This window comes from Bufo gargarizans, chromosome 4 (genome assembly GCF_014858855.1).
Source record: "Bufo gargarizans isolate SCDJY-AF-19 chromosome 4, ASM1485885v1, whole genome shotgun sequence".
Taxonomy (NCBI): Eukaryota; Metazoa; Chordata; class Amphibia; order Anura; family Bufonidae; genus Bufo; species Bufo gargarizans.
The window spans coordinates 169,053,719-169,072,655 of record NC_058083.1 but is presented as its reverse complement, the minus strand read 5'-3'; the positions used below and the strand labels follow the sequence as shown (position 1 = coordinate 169,072,655).

Sequence of the window (18,937 nt, the reverse complement as noted above, 5' to 3'; positions counted from 1 at the left end):
GGCCAACATTTCTAAAGAATGCTATCAGTAGAATTAAGGCAGTTCTGAAGGCAAAAGGGGGTCCAACACCGTATTAGTATGGTGTTCCTAATAATTCTTTAGGTGAGTGTAGATATAATTGATGTCGTTGTTTTTAATCTATTTTATTTTTTGGTTGTATATATATGGTCTCTTTTGAATAAAGTATCTTTAATCCCATATATGTGATATGGTACCATGCAAAAACCAGATAATTGAGTGCCCTCTATACTCTTTACTTGATCCTTATATTGCAAATTGGCAGGGATGTTGCCACGGGAGAGTGCACCTAGTTCTGTGGATTTGTGTTGGTTGAGCCACTAAACCCAGGTCTCAGATGTAGGAATAGGTTTGGATTAAAAAAATATATAACTTACGGGAGCGTTTGAATCTGCTGATGAGGATGCTGCTGCTTTATTTCCAGTAGAGTTTTAGGGTTTGATTATAGCACGTCTTCAACTGTGATGAGACCAGGCTGTTCTAGAAAAAAAAAGTGACTGACAGAACCCACTAAAAAGTGCAGAGCGGGCACCAGGGCATAAGGCATGGAAGGACAGATTACCTCTGACAGTATGTAGCAAGGCCCCAGGCTATATGACGAAACCAGCTGTAGAGCACAGATGAAAGAAAAACAAAAAATTCTGGCAACATAATCAGAAAGCTTGAGTGACTTGGGTCTTATTTATGAATAAGTGTGAAGCGCTGCATAGTGTGAAACCTGCAGATGAATGACCTGCCTATTAAGCAAAAGAGCTTATCAGATACAATTGTGCATATACTGAAGGCATGCAAATAAGAACAGGTCCAACAAACACCAACAGGTTGGAGCTCCACTCCACGGAACAACTGCTCCAATAGTGTAATGGGTAAAAAAGATATAAAAATGGAGATCACAGAGCGCTACTACCATTGACTGATTTATTAAGAACAATAAAACAGAAGATAAAGGACCACTCTCTTCATCATCTGTTTTATTTATGGAATTATCCTACCAATGCTTCATCCCTGAAGTGAAAAATACTTGGCATAAGAAGGGTTGTCATTAAAAGTCCTATTAAAGGGGTTGTCCGATCAGCTGTACGGGGAGACGGTGCGCGCAAGTGCCATCTCCCTGCTCTCTTCCTGTCACTGGGTATGATTAAGGGGGGCATTGGACTGGGTAAAGGTGACAGGGTATGATTAAGGGGGCAGGAGACTGGCTATGGGTGACACTGGGTATGATTGTACTTGTTTGCACTTGCACTTAAAATATCAGTAATAAAAAAAATACTGTTACAAAGATTGTTTTCCTCTTTGGGGGTGGGGTGGGGGGGGGCACAAGGTTAGCTCGCACAGGGCGCATGAACACCTAAGGCCAGCCCTGCCTGCTGATGACACTCTGTGACACTGTAAGCTCAGTGGCCACTTCCATCTGAGAACATTCTGCTTGAAGCCTCACAATGGCGAGGTACTTGTTAGGTGTCATCTTGGTCTCTTGATGTAAAATGTGGACAGCATGATGAGGAGGACTGTTTTTTAATACCAATTTTAATTGAACCAGGGAATTTATTGGGGGATTCATGGATCAAACAACTGTTGTGAATTTCGCTGTTAAGCTCCTTGTTAGAGAACAGCAAGTTGTGAAACAGTTGGACATGTGCCTTCAAAAAGTTTAGAGAAGGTCACATTAAGTTCACCTGTAAAGGCATTTTAGGTTCCTCTGTCTGACATTTACAGCATATCCTGGGGATAAATGTTTAAGATGAGAATATCCTTTTAAGAAATGACCTGATACATTGTTACGGGTTGAAAATGACAGTTCCATGTATGATATCAGAGCACATCCAGTCAATCATTAAAGAGTTAAGATAAAAACAGCGCTGTGACAAACAATGACTACAGATGCATAAAAGTTACTCTTTAGCAGGTCAATTGGCTCAAACTGTCCCAGCAGGCTCCATTTAAGGCATAGATTAGACTCATGCTAGATCACGACTGCAGTTTTTACCATATATAGCAGACAGTTGCATTACTTAACCGTTTACGAGATTGCTATCACAGAAATGTTTATGGCTGGCTTATGCTTCCTGTACCAATATTACTTGTTTATTATCCTTATCCATTGAACATGCGATCAGTTGTTTTATGACAGTACACGTAATGCATACTGCAGGCAGAATGCTTTGTAACAGGTTCCAACCTTTGCCTTATTTCTATTAGTATAGCCTGTTATTTGATTTACAATTTGTTTTCTTTAGTTGACAACTGGGAGAGCTTCCAGGCTATATTAGACCACACATACAAAAGGCTTATCAAGTCCAAATCTAGTTTACATCCAGTTCTGATGTCTGAACCTGTAGTAAGTAGTTGCTATATAAAGTAATAAATAAGATCATAATGTTTCTTTTATGTTTCCCCTATACCTTTGATGTTTAGAGCTTTGAATTAAAGGGGTTGTCTCACTTCAGTAAGTGGCATTTATCATGTACAGAAAGTTATTACAAGCCACTTACTAATGTATTGTATATTGCCTCCTTTGCTGGCTGGATTCATTTTTCTATCACATTATACACAGCTCGTTTCCATGGTTACAGACCACCCTGCAATCCATCAGTAGTTGGTTGTGCTTGCGCAATATAGGAAAAAGCACTGGCCTATGTGCGCTTCCATGGTCCCAGCCACCAGAGAGGCTGATGCTTTTTCCTATAGTGTGCTAGCACGACCACCACTGATGGATTGCAGGGTGGTCTGTAACCATGGAAACAAGCAGTGTATAATGTGATAGAAAAATGAATCCAGCCAGCAAAGGAAGCAATATAGATAATACGAATACATTAGTAAGTGGCTTGTATTAACTTCCTCTACATGAAAAATGCCACTTACTGAAGTGAGACAACCCCTTTAAGGCTCACACTAGTGATGGCTTTAGACAGAGCTTGCGAGAAGGAAAGGTGATTTGGTGCTTTTAAAAATAACATTTGAGCTCAGATAAGAAATAAAGTCAGCACAAAATCTAAATGAAATACAAGGATATAAATGATATGTACACTTAAATAGGTTTTCTGTGACAACTATCAATGACCTATCCTAAGGATAGGTCATCATCAATATCAGATTTGTCGGGGTGCCAGGAGCTGAAGGGGACTGAGATTGTGGTCACTACACAGTATACAGAATTGTGCTAGCTCTGGTGTCACTGTGTCTCCTTCGAGGAACTGATCAGTGGAGCTGCCAAGTGGCGGACTCCCACCAATTTGATAAAGATATGTCATCAATATTTAAGTTCTGGAAAACCCTTTAAAGGGTTTTTCTGGGATTCATATATTGATGGCCTATCTAGCTAATAGTGAGCACAACCGCTATACAACGTACGTCGCTGTGCTTGGTTAGCCATGAGGAGGCCACAACGCTCACTGGAGAGCTGCAGCCTCTTCAAACAGCTGATTGGCAGGGGTGCCAGGTGTCAGACTCCAAAGATCCCATATTGATGACTTATCCTAATGACAGATAATCAATATAGTAGTCCCAGAAAACCCCTTTAAACAGTCCTAGTTGTCAATGGCCATCAGCTCTGCCAGCAATCAGCCATAATATAGCAAAAACAGTTCAACTGTGCAAGAAAGAAACAAAATGGAGAGACAGCATTTCTGTATGCATAAGGTTAAGGGCTTACTGCGGATCCTCTAAACATGGTCACTAGCTGTGTGCACGCTTCATCACCGTGCGGACCCATTGACTTCAATGGGTCTGTGCTCCACACTTTGCAGCAAAGTATAGGACATGTCCTATCTTTTGTGCCGCTTCTGCATCCTTCCACATCCATGAGGCCGCGCAGCTAAAATAGGACATGTCAATGGGTCCGTGATGTGATGAGAACCTCAGTACACTTATGGTCGTGTGAATGATGCCTTGGGGGAACATTAGTGTCTCTAATCTAGCGGCTAGGAATTTCACAGCAGGTTTGGTGTCTGTAACCCAAAATGTGTGTAGCTGGTGACTGATGTATCAGTTGATGCAAGACGGATCCATGCACAAAGAATACAGAAACATTACAAGTATTGGTGCTGTCACTACAAAAACTAATAAAATATGCTTGACTAATTTGCAATAGAATTCTACCCTGATTTTTGTGATGTGGATCATACTACACAGGATTTGGAATTAAAAAAGATTGAATTGATTGTGAACAGTTGCACGCTCACAATTAGCAGACCACCAAACAGCATTGATACCATGACACCTCAGGTTCTGGAATGTTACAGTGCTAATAGCAGGAACCAACTAAGGTCTTGTTCACATCATCGTTTCTCCTTTCCGTTCTCCGGCTCCATTGAGGAGCAGGAGAACGGAAAGGACGGATTCAGCAGATAACTGAGACCTAACTGAGCGTAACGGAGCCTACAGACCCCATAGACTATAATGGAGGACTTTCGTCTCCGCTCAAAAATCATGTTCTGAGCGAACACCGAACGGACCCCATTATAGTCTATGGGGTCTTTAGGCTCCGTTACGCTCAGTTAGGTCTCAGTTATCTGCAGAATCCGTCCTTTCCGTTCTCCTGCTCTTCAACAGAGCTGGAGAACGGAAAGGAGAAACGGTGATGTGAACGAGGCCTAATCCTAGAGGGTCTAGGACAATGGTCTAGGACACCTAATATCTGTAGGTGTCAGGACAACGGTTCCATCTAATGTTCTGCATAGTGTCCACATTTTTATTTTCCCGTTTGTCATGTATTTTTATTTTTGCAGTGGAATACAAGAGAAAAAAGGGAGAGGCTGACAGAACTGATGTTTGAGCTCTACAATATTCCATCATTCTTCCTCTGCAAATCTGCAGTTCTTAGCACGTATCCTTGTTAAGTACTAAATCGTGAATTATTTATATGTCATTCGCTATTATCATCTGCAGGATGTTTACTAATGAGCTGTAATTACAAAATTGCATGGGATTATTTTTTTTAAATGTATTTTTCATGATTGCTTCCAGGAATTAAAAAAAGAAGTAAACTTGTTTACTTGGGTCTTCCCTACAACTTAGAGCGACCCTCTAGTCAGGAGCTCCAATATGAGATATAAATGATTACCTGCTATTTATTTTCCCTCAGACCTTGCTCCTTGGCTGTAGCTCAGCTACATTACTGCAGAGCTGTGATCAGTGAATGCAGCTTAGCTGCGTAGGCTAAGGTCGTCTGAGACACACCTTTATCTTATCACTGGTTGAGGCTGCGGCTCTGCTAATCCCAAACTAATCAATGAAATGGACCATTTTCATGGGTTTCATTTTTCTCTATAAACCATCAGCTCTTGACTCCTTGACTGCTGCGTAGATTTGTAAATGGCCGATCCACCGCTGTGATATTGGATAGTGGTGATGCGTATACTACAGCTACTCCAGTTCATGATGGACATGTAATTCAAGAAGGTAAAACAGACTTGGTAAAGGACGTACACAAATCTCATAGGGCCCCATACCAAAACTTAGTATGGGCCCGCCACCCCCATCCCACCCGGTTTCCCAGTATGCATCTGTCAAATATTCCCGGGTGATACGGAATGCAAAGCATTACATCCTAAATTTCTGCCAGTTTACAATTTATTTTATTAAACAGAAAAATGTTTTTTTTTTAAATAAGTCACCCTCCGCCTCACCCAAGTGAAAGAAGTGTTTCAGAAATAAAGCACCCATTCTAAACACCACATTTGTGAATGCATTTACACAACACAACTGGCCTAAATAGATCAATAATCCCCCTCACATAGTATATTATAAAACTGGCTCCCTACTGCCACCACTAGGGGGAGCTTATTGCCGTGTAGCCCTAATCTTATTGTTCCCAGTCATCAACTTTATATTCCACATACAGTGTGGTTAAACTGGACTCAGATCTGTTTGTTTTATGGGACTGCGTGTCTGCAGTTTACTTATAGTACACAGAGGAATGCGTTACAATATATTTTCTCTATGGGATGTAATGCTATAACTAAGATACACTGGGTACATTCTTCTGGAAGACGTTACTCTGAAGTCTAGTGTTTGCCATTTCCAGGCGTTGTAAAGTCACCGCTAGCTGGAGACTTCATTACCCAGCAGTGCAGAGAGTTATTGCAAGAAATGAATGTGGACCTAATCCCTCCATATATGATTGCTTCTAAGGTAAGACTAATTATCAGCAGTACTTGACTACAGCCTGACAGTAGTAATGAAGATAGTACCACCCTTCTTGGGGCATTTTAGGAGGTTGTACCAGAGGGAGCGCCAGCTAACTGGAAGAAAAAGGAAGAGTTGCCTCCGGTCACTCAGTCTTGGCATGATCATGCGTGCAATGTAAGTGCAAGCTTCATATACTAACATTGAATCTGCAAACAAAACACACGTGAAATGCATATGAAGACATTTCTATCAATTTCTTGCAGAGTATATTACAGGACTTGAAGAAATCTGTGCTACAAGTTTCGAGTACCGTGTATAATGAGAAGTAAGTCTGCTTCTAATGTCTGGTTATAAAAGGAACTAGGCCTGGACGGTTATTTTTAATTTAAAGGGGTTGTGCAAGGGGTTTAACCCACCCCCTCACTTGGCCGGACCTGGAAAGAGAAGGTTACTTAGGCTACTTTCACACTAGTGTTTTAGTCTTCCGGTATTGAGATCCGTCATAGGGGCTCAATACCGGAAAAAAAAGCTTCAGTTTTGTCCCCATTTATTGTCAATGGAGACAAAACTGAACTGAACGCTCCAAAATGCATTCCGTTGTGTTCCCATACTGGAGAGAAAACCGCAACATGTTGTAGTTTGCTTTCCTTCCTGGGATGCGGAGCAAGACGGATCCGGCAGGACCCCCAATGCAAGTCAATTGTGTTCTCTGCCACAATAGAAAACTGATCCGTCCCCCATTGACTTTCAGTGGAGTTTATGACGGATCAGTCTTGGCTATGGTAAAGGTAATACAACCGGATCTGTTCAGAGCGGATGCAGATGGTTGTATTATCAGTAACTGAGGCTAGTGTGAAAGTAGCCTTACCTGATCCTGATGCTGGCTCCCCTCGGTGTAAACATCCGGTTTCACTGATATTTTCAGTGAGGGAGAGCAGTGGAGCATTGCAGGCTGGGAGGAGGAGTGAGGAGCTTCTCTTTACAGGTCCAACTCCCCCCGCCCCCATCATTCTTGCATAACCCCTTTCAGGATAATTATCAATTATTCTTAATTTTTTTTATTTAGCTTTTTCTGGCGATAACTTAAAAAAATAATAAATATGTTGTTGAATTGTAGTTTTTAGTGACACTATTCTGTCGTACATATCACTTATAGATTAACTTTCATAATTTTTTGGCGTGCAGTAATGGAAAAAAAGCTACTCCACTGATATTTTTGCACTTTACATTTCCGCCATTCACCGTGGGTCATAATTGGCATGTTATTTTTATTGAATGGATCAGTACGATGATGGTGATACCCAATGTGTACAGTATAGTTTTATTAGTTTTGTTTACTACTTTTGCACAATAAAAAACAATTTTTTGTTGTTGTTGCAGAGTCAGAACTTCATCATGTTTTCGCCAATGTAGCTGTATACAGGCTTGTTTTATGCAGGATGAGATGTAGTTTCATTGGTACCATTTTGGGGTACATGATTAACATAAATTTTTTGTGTTACCTTTGTGTTTTTCAAAACTGCCTAGATGCCGCAGTCGCTATTAACAGCAGCATCTAGGGTGCTAAGGGGCCAGCATATAACTTAACTCTTATGCCAGCTGTTACAGTGGGATCTCGACTATAATTGATCTGGGACGCTGTATCAGCGCAGCCTGTGCAGGGTCTCTCCAGTCTCTGCAACCCACAATTAATGGCGTGGGTGGCAGGGGCTAAAGAAAGTATACAGGCTGTGTTATCGGAGCTTTGACGACTTTTTTAAAAAACAATATCGCTGAGCACTAATCAAATTAATTCAAGGAATGTTATTCTCAATCAGTGTAATGTCTTGTTTCTCCAGTGTAGCAGCCAAGATGCCTACAGTGCACTATGAATTTCCTAATGGTTATAACCGTAAGTTTGGAGTTGAGCGACTAAGAGTTGTGGAGGGATTATTTAATACGTCAGATGTAAAGGTCAGTTTGTGCGGATTTTTTTAGCGCTAAATATTTTGTTAACGTAGTTGCCCATTTTCTGGTTATTGCTGACCAACGTGTTTGTAAGATGATAATATGGCACTTCCTACTATATCTTTTGTTGAAATTCTGCACCATTGTCTATATTTCAGAAGACATGCCCCCTTCTTTACAAAATCTGTTGTGCTGTCCACAGAGGTCCTGTCCATAAGATGGCCGCTGATGGAGGTTCATGTGACCAGACACATCACCTCCATGTGATGTCTCCTCCATTCACATACACTGCATCTGCACTAAACAGTGCAAGTGCAGATGGCAGGTGTATTTGAATGGAGGAGACATCACATGGAGGTGATGTGTCTGGTCACATGAACCTCCATCAGCGGCCATCTTATGGACAGGACCTCTGTATGGACAGCACAACAGATTTTGTAAAGAAGGGGGCATGTCTTCGGAAATATAGACAATGGTGCAGAATTTCAACAAGGGCTATATTAGTAAGTGCCATATTATCATCTTACAAACATGTTGGTCAGCAATAACCAGAAAGTGGCCAACCCCTTTAAGTCAAATCTAAAATAATAGTTTTTAGAATTTGTTCATATATGTGTTGGAGGCTATTTCGTCCGGTAATATGAAAAACAACATGACAGAAACCCAATGGACCCTATAATAATCATTCAAGTCCGTTGGGCGCCCTTTGTGACATATGATGTATCCGTCTTTGGAGTGCATTTCGTTACTCTGTTCTTATGATGGAACAAAAAAAAAAGTGAACGCTCAACATAGATGTGAACATAACCTAAATCTGTCTATATAAAGGATGTAATCAGGTTAATGGGGCACAGCATATAATTACTAAACAGATATATAATAAATATATGATTAATACTCCCTGTCCTTGCATGCGTATCATTTGTATTATAATCTTCTGACATCTTGCTAGACTATGATAGTTAGATTCTTCTACCGTATATTTTAGACTACAAGACACACCAAGATCATGACATTATACAAATATACACACACAGCTCTGCAGTACACATATTATACACACACAAGCACAACAGTGCAGTATACACATTACACACACAGGTCTGCTGTACACATACACACACACTGCAGTGCAGTAAGCACATTATACACACACAGCACTGCAGCGCACACATACACGTACACACAGCACCGCTGCATACTCACAGCAATGCTGCATATACACATACATCTTAATCTCACATTTCTGCTCTTCTTGGTCTGGCTCCTCCACCTGCTGACATTATCAAAGGCCCTCAAGCTGCAGTTAGTCAGAGTTTTCATCTCTTTTCTGCAGCTTGGGGATCTTCAGGATGGAGCTGGCTGTGTTCCTCACAGTCCTCTCCATGATCCCCCGACCTCCTCTCCTGCCTGCACTGATCACACAGATCGGCATTGAGCAGGGAGAGAGATAAGTGCAGGCGCACACCTCTCTCATTGATCCAGCAAATCGATGTATATGTGCTCTGCCAGATCATTAATGAAGCAGTCAGGGATTCTGGCACTGCTGGAGCTTCCTGAGAGCAGACTATAAGACTCAGGTACTTTTTAGCAAGATTTATTCTTGCTTAAAAAAAAGTGTGTCTTATGGTCCAAATAATATAGTATGTAAGATCAATTTAACGTTCTTGTATACTACACACAGAAATTTTGCATCAGTAAAAAAAGGTCAGAATAAGGCCTCATGCACACAGACGTTGTTTTGGTCCGCATCCGAGCCGCATGCGGCTCGGATGCAGACCCATTCACTTCAATGGGGCAGCAAAAGATGCGGACAGCAATCTGTTGCTCCGTTCCGTGTCCTCGCAAAAAGAAAATTTAACCTGTTAATAATCACCAGTACTTATATCAATGTAGGGCAATATGGGAGACATGATAATCTAGGAATGGTCTATCATCTGTATTCAGATGTGAATGGAATGGTAGGGCAAAGCTGGTGATCAGTGTCTGCTCACCTATTCTATTCTGAAGTGGTGGCCAAGAAGAGAAGCTACAGAGATCAGAGGCTAGGTTCTTTTAATTTTTAAAAAAAAAAAATTTAAGTTCAAATAAAAAATTAATTAATAAATAATTATTACAATATGTGGGGGCCCCCGTACAGGACTTGAAGGGAATCTGCCATGTGGACAGGCCAGTTCTTGGAGGAAATAATTCCAAGGAAAAACAAAAGCATTTACACTTACACTATGGCAGTGGTAAAATCATGGGCTGACACAGCTCCGGTGGTTTCATATGGCAAAAAATTCTAAACAATCCAACCATGTTTGATATTTTGCTACAGTCACAAAAGCACCAGCTATATTTTGCCAGCAGTGTGAGAAAGAAGAAAATAGGCAAATTTTGTATCTTAAGGCTTCTTTCACACGTCCGTGTCTGTGGTAACATCCATGACAAGATGGTCAGTAGTTCATCCATGAAGAATCTGTATCTTTTTGCCCTGCATGTCATCCGTATTTGACAGAGGCTGAAAATGAACTTTCAGACCATATACTATCAAAGATCCATGGCATCTGTGTTCGTCTCGTTTTCAGACCCATAAACTATAATGTGCATGAGGCATCTGTAATCACTGTACAAAATCAGGGCATGCTTCCGTGGTGTCACCATGGAAAACCACTGATGTGTGAATGCACACATTAAAGTCAATGGATACAGGAGCGGACCATGGAGACAGCACACATCCACAATTCACTGACGTGTGGATGAGGCCTTATGGCTGATTTCCCTATCCCTTGGAATGCACAATTGGTACATAATAGAAATGGCATGTTTCCCGCTGAGGCAGATGCATGTCAGGAGCAGACTTTTTACTTTATTAGGTTATTGATCTGTAACACTTATCCTACCATTAACAGTAAGTGTCGCTCTTTCTATTGCCTTTGTGTAGAATAGTATGAAATATTCACACTATTTCCTCTCTTTAGGCTTCACCTGATAATACTGCACTTGGAGTCAGTGAAGTTTTGCTGAAAAGTGTTGCGATGTGTGACAGTAAAATAAGTGCAGTAAGTATAAAACCTGTGCACCGTAGCTGATAGGAGTCAGTGCAGAGCCTGCCTGGTTCTCATGGGGCCACAGTAGTTGCTTTTTGACTGCATTAATATGTGTACATTTTTATGCCGTTATTACATAATACCCAGACCTCCGCATTTCTATAGATCAAGGCTGTGATCTAAATTCAGGAGAGCAGAACCTATATACACTCACCTAAAGAATTATTAGGAACACCTGTTCTATTTCTTATTAATGTGATTATCTAGTCAACCAATCACATGGCAGTTGCTTCAATGCATGTAGGGTTGTGGTCCTGGTCAAGACAATCTCCTGAACTCCAAACTGAATGTCAGAATGGGAAAGAAAGGTCATTTAAGCAATTTTGAGCATGGCATGGTTGTTGGCGCCAGACGGGCCGGTCTGAGTATTTCACAATCTGCTCAGTTACTGGGATTTTCACGCACAACCATTTCTAGGGTTTACAAAGAATAGTGTGAAAAGGGAAAAACATCCAGTATGCGGCAGTCCTGTGGGCGAAAATGCCTTGTTGATGCTAGAGGTCAGAGGAGAATGGGCCGACTGATTCAAGCTGATAGAAGAGCAACGTTGACTGAAATAACCACTCGTTACAACCGAGGTATGCAGCAAAGCATTTGTGAAGCCACAACACGCACAACCTTGAGGCGGATGGGCTACAACAGCAAAAGACCAAATCATTTCAAATTGGTTTCTTGAACATGAGTTCACTGTACTAAAATGGCCCCCACAGTCACCAGATCTCAACCCAATAGAGCATCTTTGGGATGTGGTGGAACGGGAGCTTCGTGCCCTGGATGTGCATCCCTCAAATCTCCATCAACTGCAAGATGCTATCCTATCAATATGGGCCAACATTTCTAAAGAATGCTATCAGCACCTTGTTGAATCAATGCCACGTAGAATTAAGGCAGGTCTGAAGGCAAAAGGGGGTCCAACACCGTATTAGTATGGTGTTCCTAATAATTATTTAGGTGAGTGTATGGATTGTAGGGTGGTCGCAACCATGGAAACAAGCCGTGTATAATGTGATGGAAAATGGAATCCAGCCAGTAAAGGAAGCAATATGGATAATCATAATAAATTAGTAAGTGCCTTGTATTAAAGGGGTTCTGCACTTTGTTTAAACTGATGATCTATAGTGACGTCACTGGGCTGGTGGTAAACAGTGAGAAGGCTGCGGCGCTGCTGGAGCGCCGCTGCCTTCTCAAACAGCTGATCAGCAGGGTTCCCGACCTCTGCCGATCAGATGCTGATGATCTATCCAGAGGATAGACTATCAGTTTAAACAAACTGCAGAACCCCTTTAACTTTATCTACGTGATACATGCCAGTTGCTGGAGTGAGATAACTCCTTTAATATATAGATTTTGCATTTAGAGATTTTAGAATGCTGTTATGGTGCCAATTCATTTATAACTTCTAGAAGGACTAATAAACAAATGACACAACATAGAGCCATAAGAATAGATGCTCCAGAACGGTTATTACATGGGGGGTGCAAGTAGGTACTAAAACGGAGGAATGGTAACAGGTTCTCTTCAAGGAGTGGCCTAGTTTTATGGAAATACAGGTCTGGATGTAAATAAGAATATTTCCATTCCTGGTGGCTAATTGAAGTATTGAGAAATAGTTTAAAATATGACGTTCATTTTGCTCATTGACTGGAACCAGGGATTGTGAAATAATAATGTATTTTATTCTGCAGAAATTGTATGGCAACATCATCCTTACTGGGGGAAACTCATTGTTACAAGGTTTTACTGACAGACTGACCAGAGAGCTCTCCAATAAGACCAAGGTACCAGTTATTCTCTATGCTGTAAGGGATGTTAGAGTAATCCCTTCCCCGTATACATTTTGGGCCTCAGTGACCAAGCACTTTTTTTTATTTTTTGATAGTTGCATTCCAGAGCTATAACTTGATTCATTTATCCATCGATGTAGCTGTATGAGGGAATGTTTTTTGGCAAGAGAAGTTGTAGTTTTGAAATGGCACCATTTTGGGGTACACAATCACGGATTAACTTTTACTGCAGAGGAATAAAAACAAAACAGCAATACCGTCATTGCCTTTTTAAGACCCATAGCTTTTTTTTTATTTTTCTTTCTATGGAGCTGTGAGAGATCTTCCATTTTGCAGGACAACATGTAGTTTTTGTTAATCTCATTTTGAGGAACATACATTTTGACTGCTTTTTACTTAGTCTTTTTGGTGGCCTCTGGCACAGGCTGGTAGGCACACACTGAGAGCAGACCTGGGCGCCTTGCAACAGAGGGGACAAGTTGTCAGCTTATTTTAAAGGGAACCGTAAGAAGGAATTGTCCAATGTGGAGGACCCCTGTAATGTAATCTTGTTTTTACTCCTAGAACATAAAACTGAGGCTGCTTGCAAGTGAACTAGCAGTAGAAAGGAGGAGGCTTAGTGCATGGCGTGGTGGCTCCACCATCGCTTCACTGGTGAGTGAACAGTAATATATTTTAAAAGCATTGTGCAATTTATAACTATTCTAGAGATCACTCATGTACACGACCCTATTTTGTATCTGATCGCATTTTTTTAGGATAGCACAGAAAAAAATACCCCCCCAAAAAAAAAAAAAAAAAAAACAGACGGCACACGTGTCCGTATCCGTGTGTCAGTTATGCAGGTTATAGAACATGTCCTATGCTTCTCCGTATTGTGGACGAAAATAGTATTTTCTGGTAATAAGAGTGAGGAAAAATACAGATTGCACATGGAAGTTGTCCATATTTCACGGATCCATGGTTTGCAGACCACAATACCACAATACAGACATAGCCATGTGTACGAGGCCTAATGCAAGTCCTGAGGGGTGGTACATGATATATGGATTATCTCTTTGCTGTTCTGAATCCTACATGACGAACATGGTTATATATGTAAATGTACTATAAGTTGGGGGTGGTTCAGTAAAAAAAAAAAAAAAAGGCACACAAGCTTAAAAAAAAAAAAAAGTAATTGCTTACCGATTCCTGTGCCCCTGTTCTAATGCTTCCCAAGTTCCCCCGACAGTCTCTTCTTCTTGGACCCATTTTGCCCCTTTAAAACTCCTCTAATAGGTCATGTGTCCATTAACAACTTTACGTCTGACAATCCCATAAACTCTCCCATTCTCATTAGTTTAGAGATCCACCTCTTTCCTCGATGGTTCTTTATACATCTTCAGAATTGTTAGCTTGTTTCATTTGCTTGAATCTACACATTGTTTGACGGTTGAGTCCATAAAATAGAAGTTTTGTAGTGGGATTTTTCAAATTCTGACTAATAAGTACTGTGGTTCAGAACACATTGGTCCTTGTTTTGGCATAAAAAAATAAAATAAAAAATCATGTTACTTGTCAAATTTGAAAAGTGGGCATGGCCTCTGCAGAAAAAAAGCCTGACCATGGCAAATATTTTTGTGCAAATCTATTTTGATGTGCACATTGAAGATTTCCCTAAGTGTAGCTTTGATGGAAAACTCAGCCGTATGCCACTATATAGACATACAGTGACATGTCATGTATAGTGTCCTATTGTAAAGAGAAAAAAAATAAATACACTGAACATTTTTGTGGTTGGCTTTACTTTACCATACTTTTTATTTTTAAGTATGCCAGTGCATGGAAGCCAAAAGAACGCTCTTTTGGGTTCTGTCACACACACACACACCAGGACCTTCTCCTGCTTTATATGCTAAATGTTGAACTCAGACGCAGTGCGCAAAAAGCCTTAAAGAGTCACTGTACTTTCTTACAATTTCATTTAATAGAGAATGATGCAACTAGCAAATTTCTAAATCACTTCATTTACAAAATATGCCTGCATCCACCTGAAAAAACAGCTGTAAAGTCACGGCCACTAGGGGTCTCACTTCCACTTTTTTCTTAAAAGAGAAAAGTTTGGGTCATTTAACCCACAGTTAGTCCAAAACACATATGTCTGAAATACAAACCGGATTCCAAAAAAGTTGGGACACTAAACAAATTGTGAATAAAAACTGAATGCAATGATGTGGAGATGGCAAATGTCAATATTTTATTTGTAATAGAACGTAGATGACAGATCAAACGTTTAATCCGAGTAAATTTATCATTTTAAAGGAAAAATACGTTGATTCAAATTTTCACGGTGTCAACAAATCCAGTAGTAGCAATAAGAGGCTGGAAAAAGTAAATTTGAGCATAACGAAGAGCTGGAAGACCAATTAACACTAATTAGGTCAATTGGCAACATGATTGGGTATAAAAAGAGCTTCTCAGAGTGGCAGTGTCTCTCAGAAGCCAAGATGGGTAGAGGATCACCAATTCCCACAATGTTGCGCAGAAAGATAGTGGAGCAATATCAGAAAGGTGTTACCCAGCGAAAAATTGCTAAGACTTTGCATCTATCATCATCAACTGTGCATAACATCATCTGAAGATTCTGAGAATCTGGAACAATCTCTGTGCGTAAGGGTCAATGCCGTAAAACCATACTGGATGCCCGTGATCTCCGGGCCCTTAAAGGGAGTCTGTCACCACATTTTAGCATGTTAGACCGATCAAATAGGGTTATGTGATCCACCCAGAACATAAAAACGGTACCTTTGTTGTAGAAAACAGACTTTTCTTTTTGCAGAAAATGAACTTATAAATCGTAGCGGGCGCATGCGCAATGCGATGCCCGCTCCTGGCAGGGCATCGCAATACCTACTGCGCATGCGCCCGCTACGATTTGGACCACACAGCAGCAGTGGAAAAGGACAGGGGAGGGGAGTAAACGGGCGGGCAGAGGCGCACGGAGGGGGGGGTTATGAGCCGTTTAGGAGGTGCTGCCTGGGGCTCCGAGGATTGAGAGACCGCCCTGGGCACTTGAGAGGGCTCAGAACATAATCTTATAAGTTCATTTTCGGCAAAAAGAAAAGTCCGTTTTCTACAACAAAGGTACCGTTTTTATGTTCTGGGTGGATCACATAACCCTATTTGATCGGTCTAACATGTTAAAATGTGGTGACAGACTCCCTTTAAACGACACTGCACCACAAACAGGAATGCTACTGTAAAGGAAATCACAGAATGGGCTCAGGAATACTTCCAGAAACCATTGTCAGTGAACACAATCCACCGTACCATCCGCCGTTACCAGCTGAAACTCTACAGTGCAAAGAAGAAGCCATTTCTAAGCAAGATCCACAAGCTCAGGCGTTTTCACTGGGCCAGGGATCATTTAAAATGGAGTGTGGCAAAATGGAAGACTGTTCTGTGGTCAGACGAGTCACGATTAGAAGTTCTTTTTGGAAATCTGGGACACCATGTCATCCGGACCAAAGAGGACAAGGACAACCCAAGTTGTTATCAACGCTCAGTTCAGAAGCCTGCATCTCTGATGGTATGGGGTTGCATGAGTGCGTGTGGCATGGGCAGCTTGCATGTCTGGAAAGGCACCATCAATGCAGAAAAATATATTCAGGTTCTAGAACAACATCTGCTCCCATCCAGACGTCATCTCTTTCAGGGAAGACCCTGCATTTTTCAACAAGATAATGCCAGACCACATTCTGCATCAATCACAACATCATGGCTGCGTAGGAGAAGGATCCGGGTACTGAAATGGCCAGTCTGCAGTCCAGATCTTTCACCTATAGAGAACATTTGGCGCATCGTAAAGAGGAAGGTGCAACAAAGAAGGCCCAAGACGATTGAACAGTTAGAGGCCTGTATTAGACAAGAATGGGAGAGCATTCCTATTTCTAAACTTGAGAAACTGGTCTCCTCGGTCCCCAGACGTCTGTTGAGTGTTGTAAGAAGAAGGGGAGATGCCACACAGTGATGAAAATGGCCTTGTCCCAACTTTTTGGGGATTTGTTGACACCATGAAATTCTGATTCAACATATTTTCCCCTTAAAATGGTACATTTTCTCAGTTTAAACTTTTGTTCCGTGATTTATGTTCTATTCTGAATAAAATATTAGAAGTTGGCACCTCCACATCATTGCATTCAGTTTTTATTCACGATTTGTATAGTGTCCCAACTTTTTTGGAATCCGGTTTGTATGTAACCAGCCTTATGACAAGAATACTGGGAAATACTACTAACAGAGTTCATTCACAATTTGCCATCTTGTCTGTCCTCACAGGGAACGTTACAACAGAACTATATATCAAAGAAGGAATATGAAGAAGAAGGAAAACATTGTGTGGAGAGGAAATGCCCTTAGTTCTGCTACATCGACCTAGTAATTTCTTCTGTAGCAGTATTTACCAGTTTTATATAGAATATGGATGATTTAATAATGATGGTTTGTGATTTAATGTGCAGGTCAACCTATGAACAATATTTTGCAGTGTAATGGTCCTGAGTCACAGGCTGTAGGTCTCAGAACATCTTCCTGCACTCCTTGCTGGATCAGTGTCTATAGAGGGCTTGCACTAGTGACTGCAATCTACGACGTGTAATCTTTACCAGGGCTGTGAAGTTGGAGTTAAGCCTATTTTGGCTACAGTCGGAAAAAAGTACCAACTCAGACTCCAGCTTACAGAAAAAAAATCTCTTATAATTATGGTATAATTAATTTAAGTCACTTAGGAAGTGTAGAAATGGTAATAATAAAATATATTTACGTTCTATCAATCTGAGGCTCTTATTTTATTGTCAGAGATGTTGCCTGTGTGGTCACTGCTTTGCCACCAACAGAAAGTAGTAGAGAAGTTGTCCTCTGCTTTTGGGGAATCCATGAAGGAGAATCAGACTAAGGCTATTTTCACATTAGTGTTAGCAGGCTGTTCTAGCAGGGGAACAGCCTGCCGGATCTGTACTAATGGTAGCCCATGTGTACCCCTCGAAGTCCGGCCCCGCCCCTTCACTATACTGGGAATGGGCGGGAGATGTGGCTGCAGCACGGCAAACATGCCGAGGGACGGCTGGACAAAAAATGCAGCATACTGAAGTTTTTGTCTGGCCGCCTTTCAGCATGTTTGCCTGTGCTGCGGCCGGACCTCCGTCCCATCCCTATTATAGCGAATAGGGCCGGAGCAGACTTCCAACGGTACACATGGGCTACCATTAGTACAGCTGTTCCCCTGCCAGAACAGCCTGCTAATGTGAAAGTAGCCTTAGGGTACTTTCACACTTGCGGCAGAGAGTTCCGGCAAGCAGTTCCGTCGCCGGAACTTGCTGCCGGATCAGGCAAAATGTATGCTAACAGATGGCATTAGTAAGACTGATCAGGATCCTGATCAGTCTTAAAAATCCCTGATCAGTCGAAAAAATGCATTGAAATGCCGGATCCGTCTTTCCGGTGTCATCTGGCAAAACGGATCCGGGATTTATTTTTTTCACCTTTTTTTCAGTCTGCGCATGTGCAGAACGGAAGGACGGATCCGGCATTCTGAATGCCGGATCCGGCACTAATACATTCCTATGGGAAAAAATGCCAGATCCGGCATTCAGGCAAGTCTTCAGTTTTTTTCGCCGGAGATAAAACTGTAGCATGCTGCGGTTTTCTCTTTTGCCTTATCAGTCAAAACGACTGAACTGAAGACATCCTGATGCAAACTGAACGGATTACTCTCCATTCACAATGCATGGGGATAAAACTGATCAGTTCTTTTCCGGTATAGAGCCCCTGTGACTGAACTCTATGCCGGAAAAGAAAAACGCTAGTGTGAAAGTACCCTTAAGCAATACTTTTTCTCAGGACAAAATTCATAGATTTCTTCTTATTAAAAGCATAAACAAAGTTTTCCAGTTATTGCATATCTACTTACAGGAATTTAAAGCGAAACTG

At 41.3% G+C, this 18,937-nt stretch overlaps 1 protein-coding gene across 1 annotated transcript in view; it reads left to right on the top strand.

Annotated features, from left to right (window-relative positions):
- The window catches only part of LOC122935295 (actin-like protein 6A), a 28,305-nt gene extending 10,325 nt beyond the window's left edge, over window positions 1-17,980 (top strand). Inside the window, exons 4-14 of the mRNA XM_044291060.1 lie at window positions 2,256-2,356; window positions 4,746-4,843; window positions 5,324-5,418; window positions 6,044-6,150; window positions 6,232-6,321; window positions 6,411-6,472; window positions 7,986-8,100; window positions 11,058-11,138; window positions 12,872-12,970; window positions 13,535-13,624; window positions 17,288-17,980. Of these exons, the coding sequence (XP_044146995.1) occupies window positions 2,256-2,356; window positions 4,746-4,843; window positions 5,324-5,418; window positions 6,044-6,150; window positions 6,232-6,321; window positions 6,411-6,472; window positions 7,986-8,100; window positions 11,058-11,138; window positions 12,872-12,970; window positions 13,535-13,624; window positions 17,288-17,368 (1,019 nt within the window). The 3' untranslated portion in view covers window positions 17,369-17,980. The remainder of the gene's footprint in view (window positions 1-2,255; window positions 2,357-4,745; window positions 4,844-5,323; window positions 5,419-6,043; window positions 6,151-6,231; window positions 6,322-6,410; window positions 6,473-7,985; window positions 8,101-11,057; window positions 11,139-12,871; window positions 12,971-13,534; window positions 13,625-17,287) is intronic.
- The last annotated feature ends 957 nt before the right edge of the window (window positions 17,981-18,937 follow it).